Source organism: Rhopalosiphum maidis, chromosome 1, assembly GCF_003676215.2.
Source record: "Rhopalosiphum maidis isolate BTI-1 chromosome 1, ASM367621v3, whole genome shotgun sequence".
In the NCBI taxonomy this organism is placed as follows: Eukaryota; Metazoa; Arthropoda; class Insecta; order Hemiptera; family Aphididae; genus Rhopalosiphum; species Rhopalosiphum maidis.
The window spans coordinates 69412321-69436001 of record NC_040877.1 but is presented as its reverse complement, the minus strand read 5'-3'; the positions used below and the strand labels follow the sequence as shown (position 1 = coordinate 69436001).

Genomic DNA, 23681 nt, shown 5'->3' with positions numbered 1-23681 from the left:
CTGCTAATGTATTATTCATTCCTATTTTGTCGTGTTCAAACAATGTAATGTAATAATGAAATATTTGTACATAATTTTGGTTGGTTTTTTTAGTAAAATTAATGTTCACAGAAGTTTTATCGAAATACTACAACTTACTAAATATACTTTTACCACGTGCGCGAACATAATTTTAAAAAAAGTCTCCGTTAGATTTCAATTTTCAACTATCGAGCAATACACAAAATATATTATTACACCAAACGGTTTTTAAACATTCATCGCGCGTATAATATTATGTAAAGGTTTGTATAAAAAGTAAAACGAAAAAAAAACATGATATATTTTTATTACGTATGTTCACCTTGCAATATTTGAGCAAATATTTTCCTGAATATCATATAACAATATTATTGAATTGTTACACAATATCCGCCCAATAGTCAAAAACCAAAAACGGCTCGAAAAGCATAGTAATATTATTGAAAAAAAAAAAGTCTATTAAAACCATATCGTTGTATCATTGGTCGAGTGCGATCGTTGTCGTACGGACATGTAATAATTCATATCAATTTGATAATATAATATTATTAAAGTCGTCGCCGTCGTCGTCAAACCGTAAAAATTGTCGTAGAAAAAAAACCGTATAATAAATATAGGTACATACCACGACGGGGATCGGCATATTATATAATATTGTACAAAATCAATATGACGATGAGAAAAAAAAACGTTTCTCTAAAAATATACTATCAGCCTAACACTGTTTAATGTTTACAAAACATTAATATTATTGCTCGTTTCAAAACACACACTAGTCTACCCATATATTATTATTATACGGCGAACCGGTAAATAAATTGCGCGCGCTCGGAGGTACTGCTAGGCACAGGCTGTGGTGATGATGATGATGATGATGATGATGATGCTAATGATGATGATAATAATAATAATAATATTGCGTTATCTTATAAACTAGGCGATAATACTGCTATCAGCTATAATAATATATAATAAGAAAAAATACGTGAAACCTATCCTCATACACATGCCTAATATATACGTCCTTAATAATAATATTAAGTACCGTTACGTCGATACATTAAAAACTAAATATACAATAATATCGTAGTCGTATCGCTACCATTACAATAATAATAATAAAAAATAATAATATAATTATTTTATATTTGGTGTCACAGTTGTCTGTTCCGTGTCTTTCGGGGGGTGATAGAAAATAATGAAAAAAAAAATTGAAAAAAATCGTCAAAATCGTTTTCGTTATTTAAACGTGTTTTTTACTTCGGAGGCGGCGGCGCGGCTGCTCCGTCGATCGTCGTCGTCGGTGTCATTAGTCCGACAACACTTGGACCTCGTCGGCGGCGTCGGCGGCTGCGGCGGCGGCGAACCGTATGACCGACGTCCGCCGGGGCGTCTGCTGCTGCGGCGCCGCTCGACGACGTTATCCGTCCCGGGTGGCCGTGTCGCGGTCGTCCTGCTGCTGCGGCTGTTGCGGCGACGACGGTGACGACGGCGACGGTGAAGCGGCAGCGACCGCGGACGCCGGCGCGCAGCCCGCCTCCAGGTGCTTGTTCAGGTACGACTTGAGCGCGAACGACTTGCGACACCAGTGGCACGCGAAGTTCTTGTCGCCCGAGTGGGTCATCATGTGCGCGCGCAGGTTGGACCGGTCCGCGAACGCTTTGCCGCACTGCGCGCACGCGTACGGCTTCTCGCCGGTGTGCGACCTCAGGTGACCCTGCAACAGCCACGGCCGGCTGAACATCTTGCCGCACACGCCGCATGCGTGCGACAGCTTGTGCGTGAGCAGGTGCATGGCGAGCGCGGGCATGCTGACGTACGCTTTGCCGCACGCGTTGCACCGCTTTGCCGACTGCGAGTCCAAGCTCCGGTGCGTCTGCTTGTGCCGCGACAGGTTCGACGACGTCGCGTAGTGCTTGCCGCAGTCCGTGCACGTGTAACGGGCTGTGGCGTAGGACATAGATAAGGACAGAGAAACACACACGAGTTAGTTATTTTATATTTTGTCATAAGCTCATAACGCAATTGTAGGTATTATACGGGACAATTCGCCCAACGTTCACACAGAATTTTTCGTTCAACAATACGCCTATTCAAATTCTGAATGCTGGTATTTTTAAATATGAATTTAAATATTTCCAAAATGTTGACACTGTTTGTATTTCTAAAAGTAGTGCACTGTACAGACTAGGAGTTAAAAGGAGGATGCCTTTTTTACGGTAAATTATATTTAATAGATTGTTTTTTTTTTTTTTTATTATCATATTTACTCGTATATGTACCCATATAATTCCCTAATTCGACATTTTAACTAGTTGTTTTTAAGTTTTTAATTTATTAAGATATTTGTATCTTAATACATTAAAAATAATTAAAAAAGAGTAAAATATGTGTGATAAAGAATAAAATATTTATTATACTTGGATTATTTTTATATATTATAAATATTGATAAATAGTTAATATAATTTACTAAATCTATTGTTAATTTTCCATAATGACTCCGAAAGTCTAACGCATAACACTATGAGGAATATCTTTTTCGGTTTGGCAAAGGTGATAATAAAGTGTTATATAATTTCAAAAGGTTTTATTACAAGTTTGAAGAAAACTACTACGATTTAAATATGCTCATAACTCAGTTGTATAAGATACACCAATTTTTTCTTGGGTTTTTCCTTGGTAAAAAAAAATGGACTCAGGTCTACTGATTCATGCGAATGCAAAATTTAACTATAAATAATACCTACACTGTAGTCAGGCATCTACCACCCACCGTCGCTTGCAGCGTATAACAGACACAGAGCTCGTAATCGGATGATATTTTTTCGCATAAATAATAATGAGAGTAAACATTTTTAAAACCATGGAGAATATTGTATACTACCAGAGAAAATTAATGTGGTGGAAAAATAAAAAAAAAGTCACAGGGAAAATTATTAACATAATAATATATTATTATATTATGTGCGCCACGGCCGACGAGAGGTTTAGAGTGAGAGAGAGAAAGATAGTTCGTGACTCAGTATAGCAGGACGGATTGGAAACCGGGTGGAAAAAAAACAATTGATACGGCGTGGATCTTTACATAAAATATAATAATACATATTATGTGGCGCGAAATGACGAGTAAAAAAAGCCCTCAAAGAGTTCGATGTCAAAAGAAATACGCGTAGCCCTGTTATAAATCTTAACGCCCTAGCTATAATTTAAAGGCAAATGTGATTAAAGAACTCCGTGGCCCGAAGGTGGTAGCGGATTCGATACCGAGTCGAATCGGAAGTATAAAGTTCCACTTACAAAAATAACGATTGTAGTCTAAACGATTTATCATTTATTATTATTTCGATATGGCTCGCGGTAAAATCGACGACCATGAATGGTGTGCGTGTTATACGCCCAATATTTATTATTATAATTATAGTCCAACCGACCATAATACACTATAGGTATAGAACGATTATTATTATTACAAAACGTTCAGGTTCATGAACGTTTCTCATTTTATCCGTTCACCCCCACCCGAATCATTTTAAATTTAAAATAACAAAATTTAAAATTTAAATAACAACTTGTACAAACAATAGTTTTATGTTGTTCCATTCGCACACACACTTACAGCAGCTGTAGCGATGTAAAATTTGTGCATCACCCAGATTTTAACGATGTTGATATAATATTTATAATGTTTTTATATTTTGAGCTCAGTTGATAATAATATTATCTTAATCGTTGTAATGAAAAGCACTTAACCTACGTTTTAAATAAATATATTAATGTTTCAAGGCAAGCCGAAAATTGATTAATTTAAGACATATTTCATTTTTTATTTATTTGTTTTCAAGAATATAAGAAATATATTATCTGGACATTTTTTTTTGAAATTTTTAAGCGTTTTTACGATTTCACAATACTAGGTTTATTTTTAGCATTAAACCTAAAATAATGATACGTTAATAACGTGGCTGTATGATTGGAGATGCAAACGATGATTACGTGGACGTTCGTGCAGTGGCCAAGGGAAATAACCACATCAAAAACAACGTAGAAAAACTCAATACTATTAATATTATTATATTACATTTTATATCCCGTGATGGGATATGAAATTATCGAGTTTCCAAAATGTTCGTGACCGTTTCATACACGTCCAAGGATCATCGTTTTTTTCAACTTAAATATATTATGAAAATATTTTAATGATGATGATAATAAAAAATATTATTATTATTTGTAATGGTATAATAACAAATGATAATTCTCGCTGTCCTCTTTGTATAATATAATTGCCTATTTTTATATTATTAAAACAAATTGGGGCTCTTGATTGGCAGAAAACATAAAAATAGTTGATAGATGAATCGATGTAGATTTTTATCTACTTCATCTTTTGAGAAAACAATTTTGATCTATTGATATAAATTAAAAATTTTGGATGATGTCCTTATGTTTTTAACAAATATTTAAACATCAACGCGATTGTTTATACATAGGTACATAAGACCAATTGCGTTAGAGCCTCTCTAACTAGTACAGAGCGCACTAAACAAATCAAAAAAAAAAAAAAAAATAAGATTTCGATAAAAATATAATTTGAAAAGTAAAATCATAATATAATAGTCTGTGTAGTATGATTTCTCTTCAACTATACTCGTCCCATTTTGCACTTCTATTAATCACGCAGGGTAAAAATTTGAACTTCAAAATTTAAAAACCTATACGTATAGGAACTGTATTTTTGCAACTATTAAATTTTAATATTATTACATTTATACATTTAGCTTTTTTTAATATAAAATTATGGTTTTTAAATTATACTCGATTGGGCCATGTAAATATTTTCAAAACTAAATATGTACTCAATACTATCAACCTTAGAGTGTGGTTTGTGTTTACTGTTTAAATTAAACAAGTTCTGGTTAATCCATATAAATTTAAATCCATAAAATATAGTAAATGATTATTTACTCCATGAGACAAATTGAAATTTAAAGAATCATTCTGTACTCGTAATATTATACAGTTTGAACCAAAAACTAAAATGGGAATTCATCGATTCGATCACCGAATTTGAATAAAATTACTGTATAAAATACGCGGAATACGATGTTTTCAATTACAGGAGTCGAAATGGCGTACAGTTAGTCTTTGCTAGTCAGTTGAATATTTTAATACTCTCGCCCTCTCTTTATCTCTCTGTCTCTCTGTCTCTCTCTCTCACTACCTCTTTAGACAACGATGTGCCTTTCCATCGGCTCAAACGGCGAAAAGCCATTGGTTTGTTTTTGATATTTAACGATCGACGGTCGGTTGTCAGATCAGTGATGCTCATTTTGTGACTCGAATACAAATAGACATATTTAATTCCCTGCAAATAAATGTATCCCGATTCTTTCCTAATACACCTTGGTTTACAAAATGCTATTTATAATTATTTATCTAAATTATTATTTCACAAAATTTTAGCTGTGAAAAGTGAAATATTACTATGTTCTATAAAATTACAAATAAACATGATAGTATATTAATACAGTCGACTTTGACTTTATAATAATATAATAATAATAATAATAATAATAATTTAATATTCAATTATAATAACAATTATATTGTTAAGATCAAAAATTCAATATTTAATCAAGACAACTTAAATAACTGTGTTAAACATGTGTGCAGCTTACATTTAATAAAGTTTTAGACTGACATAATTTATTTGTCACGGACAATGCCATGAAAATTAATTAAATAAATGTATCGACTACAGATTAACTTTATTCAAATCCGTAGTTTTTGAAAGATTTTTCATAAAATGTATATAAATATATTCAGCATAGTTCGTATAGTCGTATATTTATGATAGGTAACTTTTTATTACTAATTTTTCAATTTCCAACTCATAAATGTCGAGTATCACATAGTTGTTTCAAATACTGCTTTGAGTGTCCCCACGTTGCTCATTTTTAATTTTTTCCTCAAAGGGAAGGGGTTATATTGTGTTTAATGTTACGGTTTTTCGGTTAGGTGTTTAAATAATCTTATGAATTCTTTTCACAAAGTTGTTGAATTATGAAAATTATAGTATATTATATTATGTAAACAATTTCATTTTATTCGAAAACTGCGACGGATGAAATCGGTAAATTCAGAGAGTATAATATTATTGTTAACAAACACCCTAGTAAAATAAGTAAAATCCATAAATAAATATCGTATAGGTATCAAAATAAAATATAAACAATTGAATTTCGAAATCAATAGGTTAGAGTTAATGACTTTTTTTTTTATGTAAAACACGTAGGACGCACTCGGGATATAATATATATTCAGTTATAACAACGACCGAAAACGCAGTATTTCCTATCTATATTGTGTACCTACATGGGCCATTGATATCGGGATGTGAAAAATGAATAGAGGTCACAATTGGCTACCGTAATCGGGCGATCCTTACCCTCCCGACCGATTACCACACAACGGTTTCCCGAAATTCATGTTGAACGAGAGGCGTGCATGCCCTTATATACGTCTTGTACATTATATTATTATATTATTGTATATATATATATGATATTGATATATTATACGCATAACATGGATGTCATATGCGCCGTGCGCATAATGATATGCGGACAAAAAAAAATCGATAGTCTGCTGCGGTAATACAACGGACATCGCGGCGACTACGGAGGTGTTGCGCGCTGAAAACGTCTCGGGGCCGCGCCCGGCTGCCACTGCGTATATATTTATACTGGAAAACGATATTAACGGTATAATACGCGCGAGTAAGGTTGCAAAGTTCGTTAACGGAAAACGAAAACAAACTCTGGTGTTTTTTTTTTTTTTTATTGAGAAACTTTTAATCGCGCGCAAATGCGAATGCCGTCCCCAAACGCGCGATCCCTTGTTTTCGACATAGAAATGGAAATAGGTTATGCACTTGATATTACGAAGTATTATTAAGTTTCACGTCGTTTCCGATGACAGTTCAAAGACGCGGGCATCGACTAGGACTAGTGTAAAATTCAAAGCCGAGTCAAAAGTTAATCTTTTTTAACTTATAGCTGGTTAGTTGATTTTGTAATAATGTACTTAATAACTTGAAAGTTTAAGCAACCATTTTATATGACTTGGATTTTCCCCCGTTAATTCGAAAAATATTACGTTGAGTTCATCTGTATACGTCATACACTCATACTATCTATACTTATATAAGAACTGTAGTTAAAATTGATGAGTTTTTTAAATTGTTTTTTTATGTTTAATCACTCTATACACGATGGTTTTAAGTAAAAATGAACAAATAAAATATATTTCTCGCTTTAATATAATATAAATTAATACAAACGCATAAATTCCTAAGCGTACAACGATTCAAAATAATAGTTTAGAATGCAATAAACATAAATAATATGATATATTTGTAACAAATTGTTTAACCATTATTTCCAAAATATTATGTTCCTCAATCACTATATCCACGTGACGTCTCGGTAGATGATAGTTAAAAAAAAAACAATTACATCATATTATTAACTTATTTTTAACCGACTTAATTTAATTGTTTTCTATACATTAACTTAAATATATTATTTCTTAACTTTTAATTTAGGACTTAAAGTTCTTAACCGTAACTAAGCTTAACTATCTCAAGTTAGTTTTCATGATTGGATTTTTCACCTTTAGAAAATACAATATACGTTAACAAAGTTCTAGGAGTATCGTCTTATATTAAGTAGGTATTATAGGTCCCAGGCATGTACAAGTAATAAATTTCGATCCACGAAAATATTTTTAAAATAAAAATGTAAAATAATTCATCCCTGAATTTTGCTTTTCATTTTTTTCAAACCGATCCTCTTTCTATTGTAATTTATGCGATATTCTCTGAAATCAAATTGGCATTCTTGCGTTTCCGCTCGCACCGCGGAATTAATTAAAAAAATTCACTGCGACATTCCGACGTTTAACGCCGTCCGATTCCTCGTCAGTCACCGTTCGTATATTATTAAATTAATAAATTAATAAAATATTACAATCGAATATCGTTTCAGATATCATTATTATTTCTTCACGGTATATTCTGCATGGACGCGAATCGCACCAAAGCACTGTTAAAGAACGGTTTTTTCCTTCATATAATATATCGTATTTGTTGACGTTATACGTATATAATATTATAATAATAATATGAGTACAACTCTATAAGCAACGGTACGAAGGGGCCGCCAGCTCACACCGGTGCGCTGAATTATTGAAATTTTGCCGAGACAGGTCAATTTAATATACATGAAACGCGGCAACGGTAGCGGGCGGTTCAATTAATTATATCGCGAGCATATAACACGAGCTATCGTATATTATATGATATATATATATATATATATATATACATATAATATTATAACGCACTCGGGTGCTGCCGGCGAAGAACGCGAATTATTCATGCACGGCGCTGACGAATTTCGAATGCTTTGATTAATAATGAAATAACTGAAACAACGCACACACGCCTATAAATACGGGTTACGAGTGTTATATACTGTGCGCGGTAATAATACCTAATACAAATGTGATGTGTTCGAGTCGGCAGTTCAACAAGTATTGTACGAAATAATGTATAACGTCACATTTCACGCGAATATCATTATTATATTAATCATCTTTATTACGCGGTGTGCGAGTATACAATAAATTGTTATTATTATTATAACTAAGACGATGATGAAATATTGAGAAAACGCGATTTTTAGTTAAGTCCGTGAATTTCCATGGAGCATTGAAACCAAACTAGGAAACTTCTTTTTGCTAGTTTTTTTATTTTTTTTGGCTGACATTGAGCGGTTTGAACTCTATGTAGTTCGGTAGACAACATTTTTGAATAATTTACGTGATGCTATAATTTTTCGAAATACGCCGAAATAAAATAATAATATACATTTTTAATATAATTATTTTAAAACTGAAAGTCAGTAGTTTTAACTCGATTATACAAGGGATTTACGTTAATTAGTTCAAAATTGCTTTTAACGTATATCACTCATCACAGTCATAGAACAATATATTTTTTTTTCTATGTGGAAACTGGCAACAAATTGGCTGAGTACGAATATACGACACAACTTTTCCTACAAATTTGCTTTTTCTCAATTTTGAAAAATATGAAGTCGATCTATAAATAACAATGGTATAAATTATTGTAAATGTTCAATTTAAAATAAGACCGTTAATAAATTGTACTAAGATAAAATATAAATATATTTAAGTCACGTTTTAAATAAAATTATATAGGTATTCAACGAATTCAAATCATTATATTTGTTTATTTGCATATTATATTGTACTCATTATGGTTTTTATTGAATTCTTTTTATCAATTAGCTAGCGTAATTGTATTTCTGAATGTATAAAAATAATATTCGTATCAAACGATTTCATCAAAATATTGCATACATCAAATAAAAAGTAAAAGCCTGTGATATTACGCTAATATTATTGTAAATCAGACGCACAGGAAAAAACCAAACATATGATTGGGTTGTTACGATTTTTAATCTTTATTGGCCACACGCAATAAATTCGGATAAATCAATATAATTGATTTGAAACATAAATTCGGAAGATCTTACCCATACCTATACTAAATAAAATACAATAATAATAAAAATTAGTATTCTAACATTGTATGCATAATACATAATCAAGAACACAATATTTTATTTCAGTGTTAACGTTCCGCGTCAAATTATAATATTAATTATTTGGAATTAACTTTTGATTTGCACATGAATTAATGGAATATTTAAATTATAGATATGAGTATATGACGTAATTGATGGCATACAAATAGGGCGTGTCTGTTTTTGTAGGTTTTATTTATATTAAAGTCAAATTAAAGTATTATAAAATAATCATAAAGTCAGGGCTTTAGGCCCGGAAACGGTTCAGGTGTTTAAACACCAGAATACATAATATGAACAAACGTTTAGGTGTTTATAACTGTTATTATCCGGGTTAATACGGATTAATACCAGTGTTTAACAGTTAGGTTAAAACCAAAATAATTATAATAATTATAAGAGTAATCAGATAGGTGTAAATACTTATATACCACGAGAAATATTTTTATAGATCATCAAAATGGTCTAGCTCACTCAGCGTGTTGAGAATATTTTCGTCTAACTTATTTAATAAATATGATCGTCCCTTAATAATAATTGGTTGTTTGATTTTTTTTCCGGAACGGTTACGAGTTCGGGTTAATTCGGTTGCAATTAATAATATATTCCTACATAAAGTCGTGCTATTACTATAATACCTAAATCCTAAGTCCATTCGAGAGTTTTGATTTCGACAATATTATTATACACTGACCTTTGTTGCCGGAGTTGCATCCGACTACGACCTGGGTAGTTGTGGTGGTGGTAGTGGTGGAGGTCGACCGACGGTGTTCCGCGGTCGTTGTCTTGCCGGTCTTGACGTTCAAGTCTCTGGACAGTAACGGATCGTACGCACCGCCGTCGCTCCTCTCGATTACGTAATCGATCAGGCTGTAGACGGTAGTGGTAGCCGTGGCCGTGGCCACCACGACGGCCGAGGCGTTCGAAGTCCCACTTCCCGCGTCCGCTGGTATGTTTTCAGCATCCGACGAATACTCTGAAGCGGGCGGTGTAAGCGGCGCGGCCGATACAGCGGCGGAAACGTACACGAATTGCGGAGACGCTGGGCATCCATCACCTACACCCGAGCCTAGAGGTGTCTCGGGTGGTGTAGGTGCGGCGATGGTCACAGTACTCGGAGGCGGCAGTGGCGGCAACGACCTGTGCGAATAAGCAAACAACCAAAACGTTTAACGATTTTATTTGTGTAAACACATAAGCAAAGCAGCGTAGGTATAAGTGGCCGCAGTGTTGTAGTGATAAAATATTGAAATATTAAATTTTGAAATAATTTTACATCGTAGTATGAAATAGTAGTCGTTAAGCAAAAATATGTTTAAGAAAGATTTGTTTATAATACTTTGGAGGACATCATCGTAAAATTATGTTTACGGTTCATTTTGGTACAGAAATATTTATGGATTCCTACGTAGAAGAAGGTTGGTATACAAATTTCGGAAGTGATATATTTTTATAAGTATTATATTTTTTAAAAGAACTTCAAATTAATACGTTTGTCTGGATGACAAACTTTAGTATTTTGCAAAATGATATTATATCATCGGTCGAATACATTTTTTGTTTATTACGGAAGAAATGTTTCCAATAAGAATTAAATGATTTGAAAATGTATATGCATTTACAAAAATGTAATAAACAATCAAATTTGATTCATTGTTTGTGAAACGCCCTATAATACTATACGCTAAATCTTATAAATTATCACTTTTGAGTTGTGTTAATCACAAAAAAAACAACCCAAAATCTCACCTAGCACTATAGATTCAGCAAGAAATTGTATCTACTCAATGATCTCGTATCCGTATTAAAATTAAAAAAATCTAGATTATTCGGATTACACGAACGGTTATTTTATTATTATTGTACTATATAATTTTGCGTCCGATATTCAAGATTAAGACTTAATTTTATTTGTATTTTTCCAGTCGTTTTCGAGTTCAAGGAAATTTGTTACACCGTATTTTTGATATCTTTATATCTACTGAAATAAATCCCCTTAGTTTATTCAAAACGCAATTCCAGCCGTTTCATAATGGTATATATTATTTTCGCCGACAATTTTTCCAAGAAGCATCACAGACTTTTTTCCCCATGGAACATTACAACGTTTATATTATTATGATATTGTATAAAACAAATTATACATTATTACTAACACGAAAGTCAGTCTGTGCGTATATAAACTTACCAAATTCTTTTAGTTTTTATTATTTTTAATCATTATAACGCATTAAAATAGCGAATTAACGAATTTAAAAATATATGATATTTTTAAATGTTTTTATTTACATATATCTAAATACACGTCTAATTTTATATAAGATATTAGTTTTAAAGCATACATTGAATTATAAATAGTAAATTATTAAGACTATAATATCTAGTGACCTAGCATAGATAACAATATTAATTGTTAGATTGTAACTATATAATATGTACCTATGTTATAACTTTTATAATTATCATTTATTTTTAAATTTAACTATCATAATTTTATATTGTTAATAATAAATAGGAAACGGATTTAAATTCTCTAAAAAACAATAAAAATACTTTAACACATATCATTTAATGTACTTACAATAGAATTATTTTTAAAAATGTTCTAAAAATTATTTTTAATATTCAAAATATTCTTATTCTTATTAATAATTCGTATAACTACATGTGTGTTTATATTATATACCCAAGTGTATACAAGTCAACAATAATTTCGTCTAAAAAACGTATTATAATAGTGGCGACGGTGTCATATTTATCAGATCAGTAAAAATATAACAAATAAAAAAATAGAAGACGACAGGGCAAAATAAATAATAATATAATTATTATAATTTTAAAATTAATTTAATAACATTTTTAAAAAAAATTCTCTAAAAAGTTCTAAAATCTTAAGAATGCAAAAAATTTAATAAAAAAGTTACATTTTATAATTTCTCTGTGCTTGAAAAGCAATGTTTTGGACATTATTATTACGTTCAAATCCGTTCCATAATAATATATAATTATATTTATATTATATTTTATGAACAAAATAGTTAATGACATATTTAATCATAAAATATTTCTGTTATTATATTACATAGGTATACCATCACGTATAAAATATGAAAGAGAAATCATTGATTTTTGACCAGAGACTCACTGTAAAATAATACAATTCATGGACTAAAGAAGAAAAAAAAATTATGAGGTTGTTATTGTACGCAACTCCCACACAGACGTTCTTACATCTACGGCATACGCAATTTACCTAATACATGTATTCTTTCTTTATTTTAATACTTTTACGGTTAGTTTTCTTTCAACAACGGACACTATTTTTATTCCATTATCGCTTGGGGACGATTAAAAAAAAAACAAAAAAAAAAAACAAAAACCACATCTGTCTTTGCAAAAGTTTTAAAGTTACCACAATGGGGAGTAAGTTTAACACGAAAGAATATGAAACCGACTGGAGTAAAGAGTATTATTGTCCCAAATTTTTGTGGGTATGGTGAAATTCGTGTCGAAACGAAACTTTTTAACTGAGTTATTTCGATTTCAAAGAAGCCTCTCGTCGCGCCTCGTAAAATTCTCGCTACTACAATAATAATAATAATTTCAAAGAATTGTTTTAATTCAGAAGTTACTAGTCTTTAGAAATAAATTCTATGCGTTTTTTTTTAAAGGTTATATTTAAAATATTATTATTATATTTATTTTATTTTTATATTATTTTATTTTATTAAAAAATCGTATTGACTTGAAACGTATCAATAAATTATCGTTCGCCGGATATTCCTTGTGGGCGTGTCAGTGTTTTTTTTTTTGACGGGAAAACTTTATAAACGAGTATAACATGCGGGTATTGCGTCCCCAAAGCAATAACAATAATAATATTATAATATTATTATAATTAAACACCGCACATTTTCACGATAACCTAACGATTGCGGTTTAACGGTTGTCGATCATATATTTCTAATGCGCGTGTTATAGGTATATACATTATTATTTATTAAATTTACTGTCCAATATAATTGTTCTAAGATAAAGTCAGTGGAAAAAAATACATAAAAAAGTCAATAGTGTAATCGACATCATAGTTTTGATGTACACATATAAATAGCGTATTTTGTGCAGGAGATATAATATATTATTTTCAATATTACGATTTACAGCAATGGAAAAAAACCGTACAGAGTACCAATTACCAACGATCAGCTTTGCTCTTAAGCTCTAATAAAACTTTATCCGTTACTATAGATAGTATAATACTTATATAGATCAATCGTAAATGAAATAGGTATTGAGGTTTTTTTTTTTTTTAATCCGGTAAAATATTGGAAGAATATGATTATTTCAAATTGTTAACTTCGATAGTTACTGAATTAAATTACATTTTATAAGTCATATCAGGTTTTTATAATATAATTTTATAAAGTAGATACTCAATGAAATTAATTATTATGCTGTATTTACAATTTATGATTATATAATGTATTTACTATTTAGTAATAAATAATATTTTAATTAATACTTACGTAAATTAATTTTTAAATAGAAAAACTAATATTGTATTATTGTAATTATTTGATTATAATAAAATGTTCAATAAAACATATTCTGTTTATATCCCTAACAATATATTATTGGTTATTTAAATTTTTCGTTTATTTTGATTTGTACATCTAATTATTTATTAATTATTCGCATATCTTTATTATAATGTTTTATAATATGTTATAACTTAATAATTGTTGATTTTAAAAGTAATCCAATGACGGACAACGCCTGAAACTAGTAGTTACTATTTTCATTTTTATATTTCAATACTCCAAGCTGTAACCCTAATTTTTTTTTTTTTTTTTTTATTCACAAATATTAAAAGAGGAGGTTCTCACCTGGAGAGTTCTAGCAAGTCGTGAGCAGCTTCCGTTTCTTCTTTGCTTCGCTCCTTAAACAAGTTTTGTTTTTGATCCAGCTCATAACAATACTTCAAATAATCTGCAAACGAAAATATGAAAAAAATTACTACGTACACGAAAGCGGAAACAATGCAAATATGTAAATTAAAATGTGTACGTGGAATGCACGCACATTAATTGAAACGGAGAAGAACAAGTTTATGGTATTACGGTTACGGCCAGTCCACCCTATCCCCTAACTACAAGTTCATCGTTGGGTATATTTTGTGGAGCAGCTTTATTTGTGCCTTTGAGGGAATGAGAACTTAATAAATAATAATGACGCTCAAAGTAAATAAAAATAAACATCCACTACCGCGTATAATACAATGTAAATTACCTTATATAATATTATAATATACTGAAGTATATCCATAGGCAAAAGCTGTTGCTCCAAACGCTACGACGACGACTTTCTGACTTTACCACGGCTAAAGTAATAATCCTAAATTATATTTTTTTCGTATTTGAAAACTTCATCTAATATTTCCCAAGTGTTTTAGTTTATTTTCTTCGAAAATGAAAACTTTCATGGCACGTCTCGTGACATATGGCTATAGACTATGCCAAGACCATTATTATTGTATGGTTGTATAATAGCGTGTTATTTTAAACGATAAACCCCCCAAAGATAACAACAGATGTATAAATATATTTTTATAACAATTTTATTTTTTGAATGTTAATGAGATGCTAGACATAATATCCATACAACTACATGTATTTATTTATTTATTAAACGTCCCGTATGGGTTTAAGTGCAGTATAGTACGTATTATTTAAGTATATAATATACAATAATATGCAAATGAGTAATGACTAATAAGTAGAAGTTCTTGTACTTATTATCATACATAATAATACATATTTATTATACTAAATAAGCAGTAAGTACAATTTAAAGAAGCTTTAGTTAAATATTACAACTAAAAATGAAATTTCAATGTGAAATATAGATAATAATTGGGCATGGAGAAATGTGAAAATATTTTATAAAGGTAATAGACATTTTTTATCAAATATATCAACGTTAATTTTTATATTCTCGGGAGATACAATCTATGGATATATGAAGTACGGTAGGATTTTTTTTTTACTGAAAATGAAGTAGGACAAGAACGAACCCGGTGTCGAGGGACAGGAAAATGTATTAGTTTCAGTAATTCAGGACAAGTTATTATTTAATTTAAATGTTTAGACATGAAATAAATGTCTTTTAGTTTATGCCTAGAAGCAGAAAGTTCCAAATTTATAATATTATTTAATGGTTGGTTAAATAAAGAAATGTTAATTTTACCAGAATTTTTTTTTTATATTTTTTAGTAAATATAGTGTATAAAGCATCGTTGAACATGCTTGACCGACTCAATAAAACACCTATTTGCGAAAGGGTTCCATATTATATAATTAAAAACATTTTAAGTGTTGGCCAATAAAAGAGTAATACAATGTTTTGAGAAAACGCTCATCCTTGGACTTATTTGTATTTCTAGTATTAAAACCATGATTTATTTCTGAACAATCATGCTCATTATAAGAGAAAACAGAAGATTAGGTTAAGCTAAAATATGATCCCAAGATCTCTGAAATTGTAAACTACTTCCAAAAATTGATCACCAAGAATGAAATACTGATTTTTTAGTGTTTTTAATAATACAAAAAACGAGATTTTAACGCAGTTAATTTACGGTGCAAATTTTAATCTTCGTTAAAAAAAAAAGGAATTTGTTTTTAAAAAAACACGTGTTACGATTAAATAAGTTATTTTCAAATTTGTTTTCTAATTATACTACTTCTGATTTGTTATTCGAACACGCTGTATACAAAATGTGTGTATGTATGTATGTATTGCATCATTCTTTCGAACGAGGGAATGGCACTGGAATCTACCTCAAACTCCACCATCACCACCACTGTTACCGCCAACGCTGCCAAACGGACTTACGGACGTGACGAATTCGCGTGTTGATTCAGTGACAACCTGTAGCGACGGCGACCTCGCGTTAAGGTTGATTTTGGCAGAGGCGTTGAGACCGACAGGTACACGGTTTCGGTTTTATATTATAATATTAATAAAATGTTATTTGTGCAACTCATAAAACACACTGCGATATGATCAGCAGTATTACAATTACGAAGTTATTATTATTATTATTATTATTATTATATGGTGTTAATAATTAAATAACTGCGAATCTACCACTGCCGAAATAAATAAATTATTATTAAACATCTACTAAAAATCTACATTAGTATAAAGTCTGTGCGATGAAGTAATTTTTACAATCTGTTTATACTATATATTGTTTTGTTATGATAATAATAGTACATATAATAACGTACATTCGGTCATTGTTATGGAACACCCCGTGTCAAATTTGTCTAGGTCACCCAGATGGGTTTTATAACGATATATTAACGTGACCAGCGCTAAAATCATTAAGATCAGTGTCCACCTGTTGTCGCAGCGTATTACGATTTAATATCCGAAGCTTTTAGAAGTAAAATTACGTTACGATTTTAACGAGATTTCCGAGAACGCGTTTCGTTCATATATTTCCACGTGCGTGATGTCGTACCCGACAAGAAAACTAAATCTATCCTCTCTCCTTGCCAACCATTACATACACGCATGCACGCAACTAAACGCCGAACAAACGATTGGGTGTTGGGGGAAAACCAATTTCGTCGAGCCAACACTGCCACGCCACAACCCAAGACAAATGTGAAACTTTAAAATATCGTTGAGAGGTTAAACGGCGAAGAACATCACATCCGCACAGATGGTGAGAGGGGTGCGTTTTCTGCGTCAAAATTAAAATGCCACTACTGTAACCGACTCGTTTGTCACAAGCAAAAGCCGTATTTCGACACACCACAGCGGAGCTGTTACATGATCTAAAGTCTAAACGAAATGTTATTTATAGATGTTCAAAACCGTGTTCGTTTCGTTTAGCCGTGTTTGAGATGATGATGATCATCGTCGTCATCATCACTTTTCGTAAAGAAATCTTTGGAAACGACTGCTGAGTGACAGATGATTTTCTATGGGTATAATAATACTATATTAACGATTTTAACTATTTTAAGTAAACATTTAAAATACAATTTAAGATTGGATCATACTATTGACTAATATAAAGAAGAAATAATTTTTACGTTATTAATTATCGATCAACTTTGACCATAATAAATTATTATACACTATAATAATACTAAAATAATATTATTTCATAAAAAAAGAACTGACCCACAACGGCTATGTACCTATATTGCCTATTCACGACGCCGGGCATTATTACATGATATTATACATATTAATAATAATTAATATGTATAATACATAAACGTAACGTTGGGTGACGGCCGACGGGTGACATATTATATAATATAATATACAGTATTGTGTTATCATAACATATTATACAAGTAGTACATCAGAATTGTATTGAAAACATACATTTCTAATAAGATAGTTTATACACAAGTCTCCAATATATGTATCAATACTATCAGTCAAAATAATAAAATATAACTAAGCGAGTACAATATTTATATATTATTAGTATAACGTCGTTTTATATAATTTTATTATTGACATAAATCCAAATTTGCATACCCACCAAATTATGTACTCATGCTCAAATCTAAAATTATATAATTTATTCTATTCTTTTCGTTTGAAATATAGTTTCGCAATATAAAACTGATGCAAATACAAATTGTCAAGTCTTTGATTACTGGATGTTTATTTTTATGGTGACTCCTCTAACCTAGCCCTCCCTCTCACTAAATTTAAATTGTTAAAACGTACATTATATCGTTTTTATGTTATACATGATACACATGTCTTATGATACGATACACAATCTCATATTAAAATAAATTCAATGGAAACAACAAGAAAAATAAATACTTTTTAACAGTTATTTAATTTCAGAAAATATCTTATATTCAACATTTGGTACTTACAACGATATAATATATGTATATAAAATAATTTATAATAATAATAATTAAATCAATCAGAGCTAGATAGTGAAATTATAGATCTTGTGTTGATGATATAAATTGTATAACGATATAAAATATATCTAGGTAAGCAAATCTGGCTTAAAAAATTATGTAGCAACATACACGGACATTTCTAATGTGTGAGGATACATAAAAATGTATATCTATACTTTAGTATAAAATATGTTATAATAAACAAACAAGTCCTTGGTTTTACATAATTAATAAGAACCAAGAGACGTGGTTTCAAAAGTCCACACCCGTTATGTATACACAACTAAACCCTTAAGTTATATTATAACTGAAATCTGATATAAATTTGACGTAATCGCAATTATGTTAATATTAGTATTATTTTTTGAAACTCAAATCAAATTAAATCCTACATGTAAATAATATAATGTATAAAATACAGTATTTTCATACTACTGTATAATATATCTATGTATTTATAATTATTAAAGTAAATTATTTATCTATATTGTTATTATAACCTATTTTTTATGAAACAATATATTAAATATACTAATTATACATTTTATTATTCATATTGTTTTAGTATTTGGCATAAACAATATTATTTTAGTTTTATTCACATCTTAAAAATTGAATCAAAATATTATTTTATTACTTGCGTTTTTATTTCATTTAAATTACCATTTAAACAAAATATTATTTAATACAAACTTAATATTCTTCTTTCAAAATTATTATTAATATTTATGTGAAATGAATAGATTAATAATAATATCATCAATGCAAGAATTTCATCTAGAAATGTGTATCAAAATGTTAAATTTTAAAAAATATTCACCTGGTGCAGTGACCACCCCTACCCATAAATACGTCTCTCAGGGTCATTCGAATTTTCCACTACTGTCTGATAAGCTGCGGTTAAAACATCTCGTGAGTACAATAGTTTGAGAAAAACCACTAGCTATATCATGGAGGTGGATTGTCGATATTGGATATGCTACTTTTTCCCGCCACTCATGTACATGATTTTCGTTTTAACACGTTGCACTCGCTATATGACTACAACAACGACCTCTAAACACGATGAATCGAATATATATATATATATATATACATTATATATGTATACATATATTGATATATGTGTACATTTATAGTGTAGTCTGTTCAAGCGAAAACCGATTGACACGGCACTGGTGAGTAGGATGGCGAAAGAGAGCAGTAGGTAGAAACGGAAAGAGAGAGAATGGAAATCTAGCTCGACAAGCGGGCTCGTTACCGCGACGGAGCGTACGCGAATAAAAGTGGTCTTGATTGAGTGGTGCCGCCGTCGACTTAAACGAACCGTGTTAAAAAGTTTACGGTTGTGGAGGTTTAGGGGTTACCGTGTCTGGTGGCGATGGAGGTATGAGAGGGAGCGTAGTTGTATATTTGGAGAATAGAGTAAGAGCTGTGTACGTTCGGAGGGGTAGAGAAAAAACGCAATACGTGGTTTGTTTATATTAAATTATTATTATTATTATTTAAAAGTGCATAAAGTACTTTGCCACTGCTAATATAAAAATATGGAGGGCATCTGAATTAAAATATTTATATAAATAAAACTAAAGTACGTAGTATCAAAATCAAATCCATGTCGTAAAAAAAAACTAAAAAAAAGTATAATATAATGACATTTGAGTTTGAAAAAGATCTTAACCAACAAGTCATATGGATATTGTTGTCATTATAATATATTAAGCTAGATAATATATTATTGAAAAAATATTTTAATAACTGATGATTGATCGTTTTGTATTTTTACACGATAAAAATATTCAAAGTGAAATTCAAGATTGGAAAACCCTATTGATACAATAGGTTTATTATATACGGTACGCTATCAAGAAATTTGAGCTTTAGAGAAACAGATTTATTGCAATTTTTCGTGGAAACAATAGTATTCAGCAAGCATATTTAATTATGATTTTTGAACTTTTATTTAAAGACTATATTTACAATTATTCAGTTTTTTATACTCTTCTAAGGTAATGAAAACTCTTTATTGTCGAAAAAAAAAATCTCCCATTTTTCTCTATAAATCCTTAATCAGAAGATTTTTTTGAAAATCTTGACGTATATAAATCGAAATTTAGTCGAACGGTCATCGAGTTATTTTATTTTGTGCAAAAACGATAATAATAGGTCCATGATAATAGGTAGGTATGAAAGATACGGTGCTATAATGATTGGAAATCTTGAATAATCGATATTACCCTAAAGACGCTTTATAATATTTTGGGAAAATATCCTAGTGTAATAAATAATACTATATCCATTTTAACACCTGGTTCATATTCTTAAGGACTATCATATTTGATCAAATGTGACATTTTGTATATTTTTTACTTGTAGCTTAAAAATTATTCAATTGAATTTCGATTTAGATGAATCAAAATTAAAACAAAAAAAATCATCTATTTAATACTTTAAAGTAAAAATTGGTAGTACGGATTTGAAAAATATTGTAATACTGCAGAAAATTTCTTAAGTGATATAAAAAATTATAAAAATTCGCTAAAAAAATTCCAAAACAATTTAAAAAAAAAAAATAAAAATTTGCTAAAGAAAAAAAAAATGAAGGTGAACCATTCTGTGTTATAATGACGATGCCAAGACCGCAAAGGTTCACCTCGATTGAACCCGAAATATCCTATATACACTGTATAGTGTTATCATTGTCGACTGTTTAAAGTCAAATAAATGGCCGCCAAACCGATGATAAGGGCTGTGTGGAGGTTAAATATATTGTTTGCTCGTTGTCAGAAAACAACGTTGATTTTGCGTATACCGAGGGCACCAACCAACGAATATAATATCGTATGCAAGTCTATAACACCTATTATTATTATCATTATTATTGTGTACTAAACGTGATGTTATACACTATCGCCTACCGCTCTCGCAGCCATAGTGTTTTGCGCATATTTATTACAATAACTTGTGTTTCGTCATGGCTATTATTATATATTTTTATATATTTTTACGCGTCCACCGAATCGCACTGGTGAGCCACTGAGATTGAAAACAGATAGTAATTTAATAAACTCAAGTAAGCCAGTATGCACATCCTGTGGTGAACATCGACAGAAGAAAAAGATAATCGTCTTAGAAATAATTCACAAGACAGACAAAAAATAAATGTACATAACATCGTGCATCACGTGGCATGCGTCCACGTGCGTATCTACCGAATAACGGTATTATGGCTAAAGACCGGATTATCGTGTAAATCGCAACTTTTTACTGCGTGTTCCAAATCCTACGGAAACAAGTTATAAATCCGTATCAAGTGAAGTAGATTAATTCAACCAAAGTTCTATTTTGCACTAAATTACCGAAAGTTTTGTAGTTTTTCCACGGAAACGCATATTTAAAATTGTACGTCATCAGAATTCACTTTTTCTTTTTCAATTACAGCTATTGCATACCATTTAAACATTGTATTATATATAAATATTGTTTAAATTATTGTATCGATGTTATTGCACTTATCATTCAATAAAGAACAATATAATAAGGATACCAAAAATGTGCCAAATATAATAATATTATATCGATTATATTAATTATATTAGATCGGTACACTGTTATTATTATGGTAAAATTTATAAAAGGTGGAAAAGGTGGAAAAGGTTGAATTAGCTGTGTAGGGATAAACGTAAAAGTATCCATGCCAGTTAATTTAAATACAATGTTGAAAATTAAATTGAAACCAGTATACTTTATACTATAATGAACATTCACAAATATTATGATCAAAAATAAATAGTAATGCACGCATAATATTTAACATACCTACATTGAAAAATGTTGTTGTTCTATAATCATTACCTAGTATACCTATACAAACAATGAAAGTGTTCATGTTTTGGCATTTTAATTTCACGTTTTTCATCTTTTTTTCGATTAAAAATCCAATGTTTGATTATATTATATATAACGATCATTCGCTAAAAGTAGTCATAAAAGTTTTTTTCGTCCAACACATTAGTTGATCAACCGGATCTAGTCGTATACCTATCTTACCACGAACTACGGTTCTATCGCGTTTACATGTCCGTAACAAACGGACATAATATTATTACTTTAAAATAAAAGTTCGAAAACTTCCTAAAAGATTTCAGTACAGCGAGTAGTATAAAATAATGTCCCCTTGAGAGCTACTCCGGCTACTCGTTAAATAGGTACGTGTATTTGATGTCACTTAAATTTTATCAGAATATTTCAACCAGGTTATAAGACGTATATTTCTTCTTCTAAACACTCATCTTAAATAGAACCCTCAACTAAGGTTCATTAAAAATATAATATGAAAAAAAATAAACTATCAATGATACATACAAGTGTCTATAATTTATTTTTCTACAAAAATGTACGCAAAACATTATCAAATTTGTAATGTCCATGATGTTTTTATTTTACTTCATATAATTTACTATTACTATATTTGAACACTAAATTTAGAGATATTATATATTTTACTTTTTATAAAGCACCATTCTAAAAAAAATAAGAATATTCTACTGCAGAGATTTAAAAAAGTTTTCCCTCGGCTGTTTCATGATTGTTATTATTATTATTATTATTATTAAAGCCGAAGGTAATTCAGCGCGAGTCAAGGATCTCTTTATTTAATGTCGGTGTGCGTTTTATTATTAAAATTTTTTAATCGAGTTTACTTAAATCACACGTATATAGTACAACGACTTTCTGAAGTATCCATTACGTAAGTTTTCAGCGTAGTTAAGTGTAATAATACCACGTCAAGTACATATGAATAAAAATCTGATAAAAATATTAAATAATAAATTAAACACGCTATTTTTATTAATACTATTTGGAGATTGGTGAAATCATGATGTTTATATTATAAATAATAATAATATCTATAATATATGATTAATTTTAAAAGCATATAATTAAAGTTTAATTTTGACTGGAAATTACGTTAAATTGAAAAAAGTTATCTGAATATTACTGAATTAAAACATATAATTCGATTT

At 30.1% G+C, this 23681-nt stretch overlaps 1 protein-coding gene across 1 annotated transcript in view; it reads right to left on the bottom strand.

Moving 5' to 3' along the window:
* Positions 1-1441: 1441 nt before the first annotated feature.
* LOC113548797 (transcriptional repressor scratch 2) overlaps positions 1442-23681 on the bottom strand; it is a 46972-nt gene continuing 24732 nt past the window's right edge. Inside the window, exons 3-5 of the mRNA XM_026949867.1 lie at positions 14584-14686; positions 10392-10837; positions 1442-1965 (exon numbers count right to left, since the gene is read on the bottom strand). Of these exons, the coding sequence (XP_026805668.1) occupies positions 1442-1965; positions 10392-10837; positions 14584-14686 (1073 nt within the window). The remainder of the gene's footprint in view (positions 1966-10391; positions 10838-14583; positions 14687-23681) is intronic.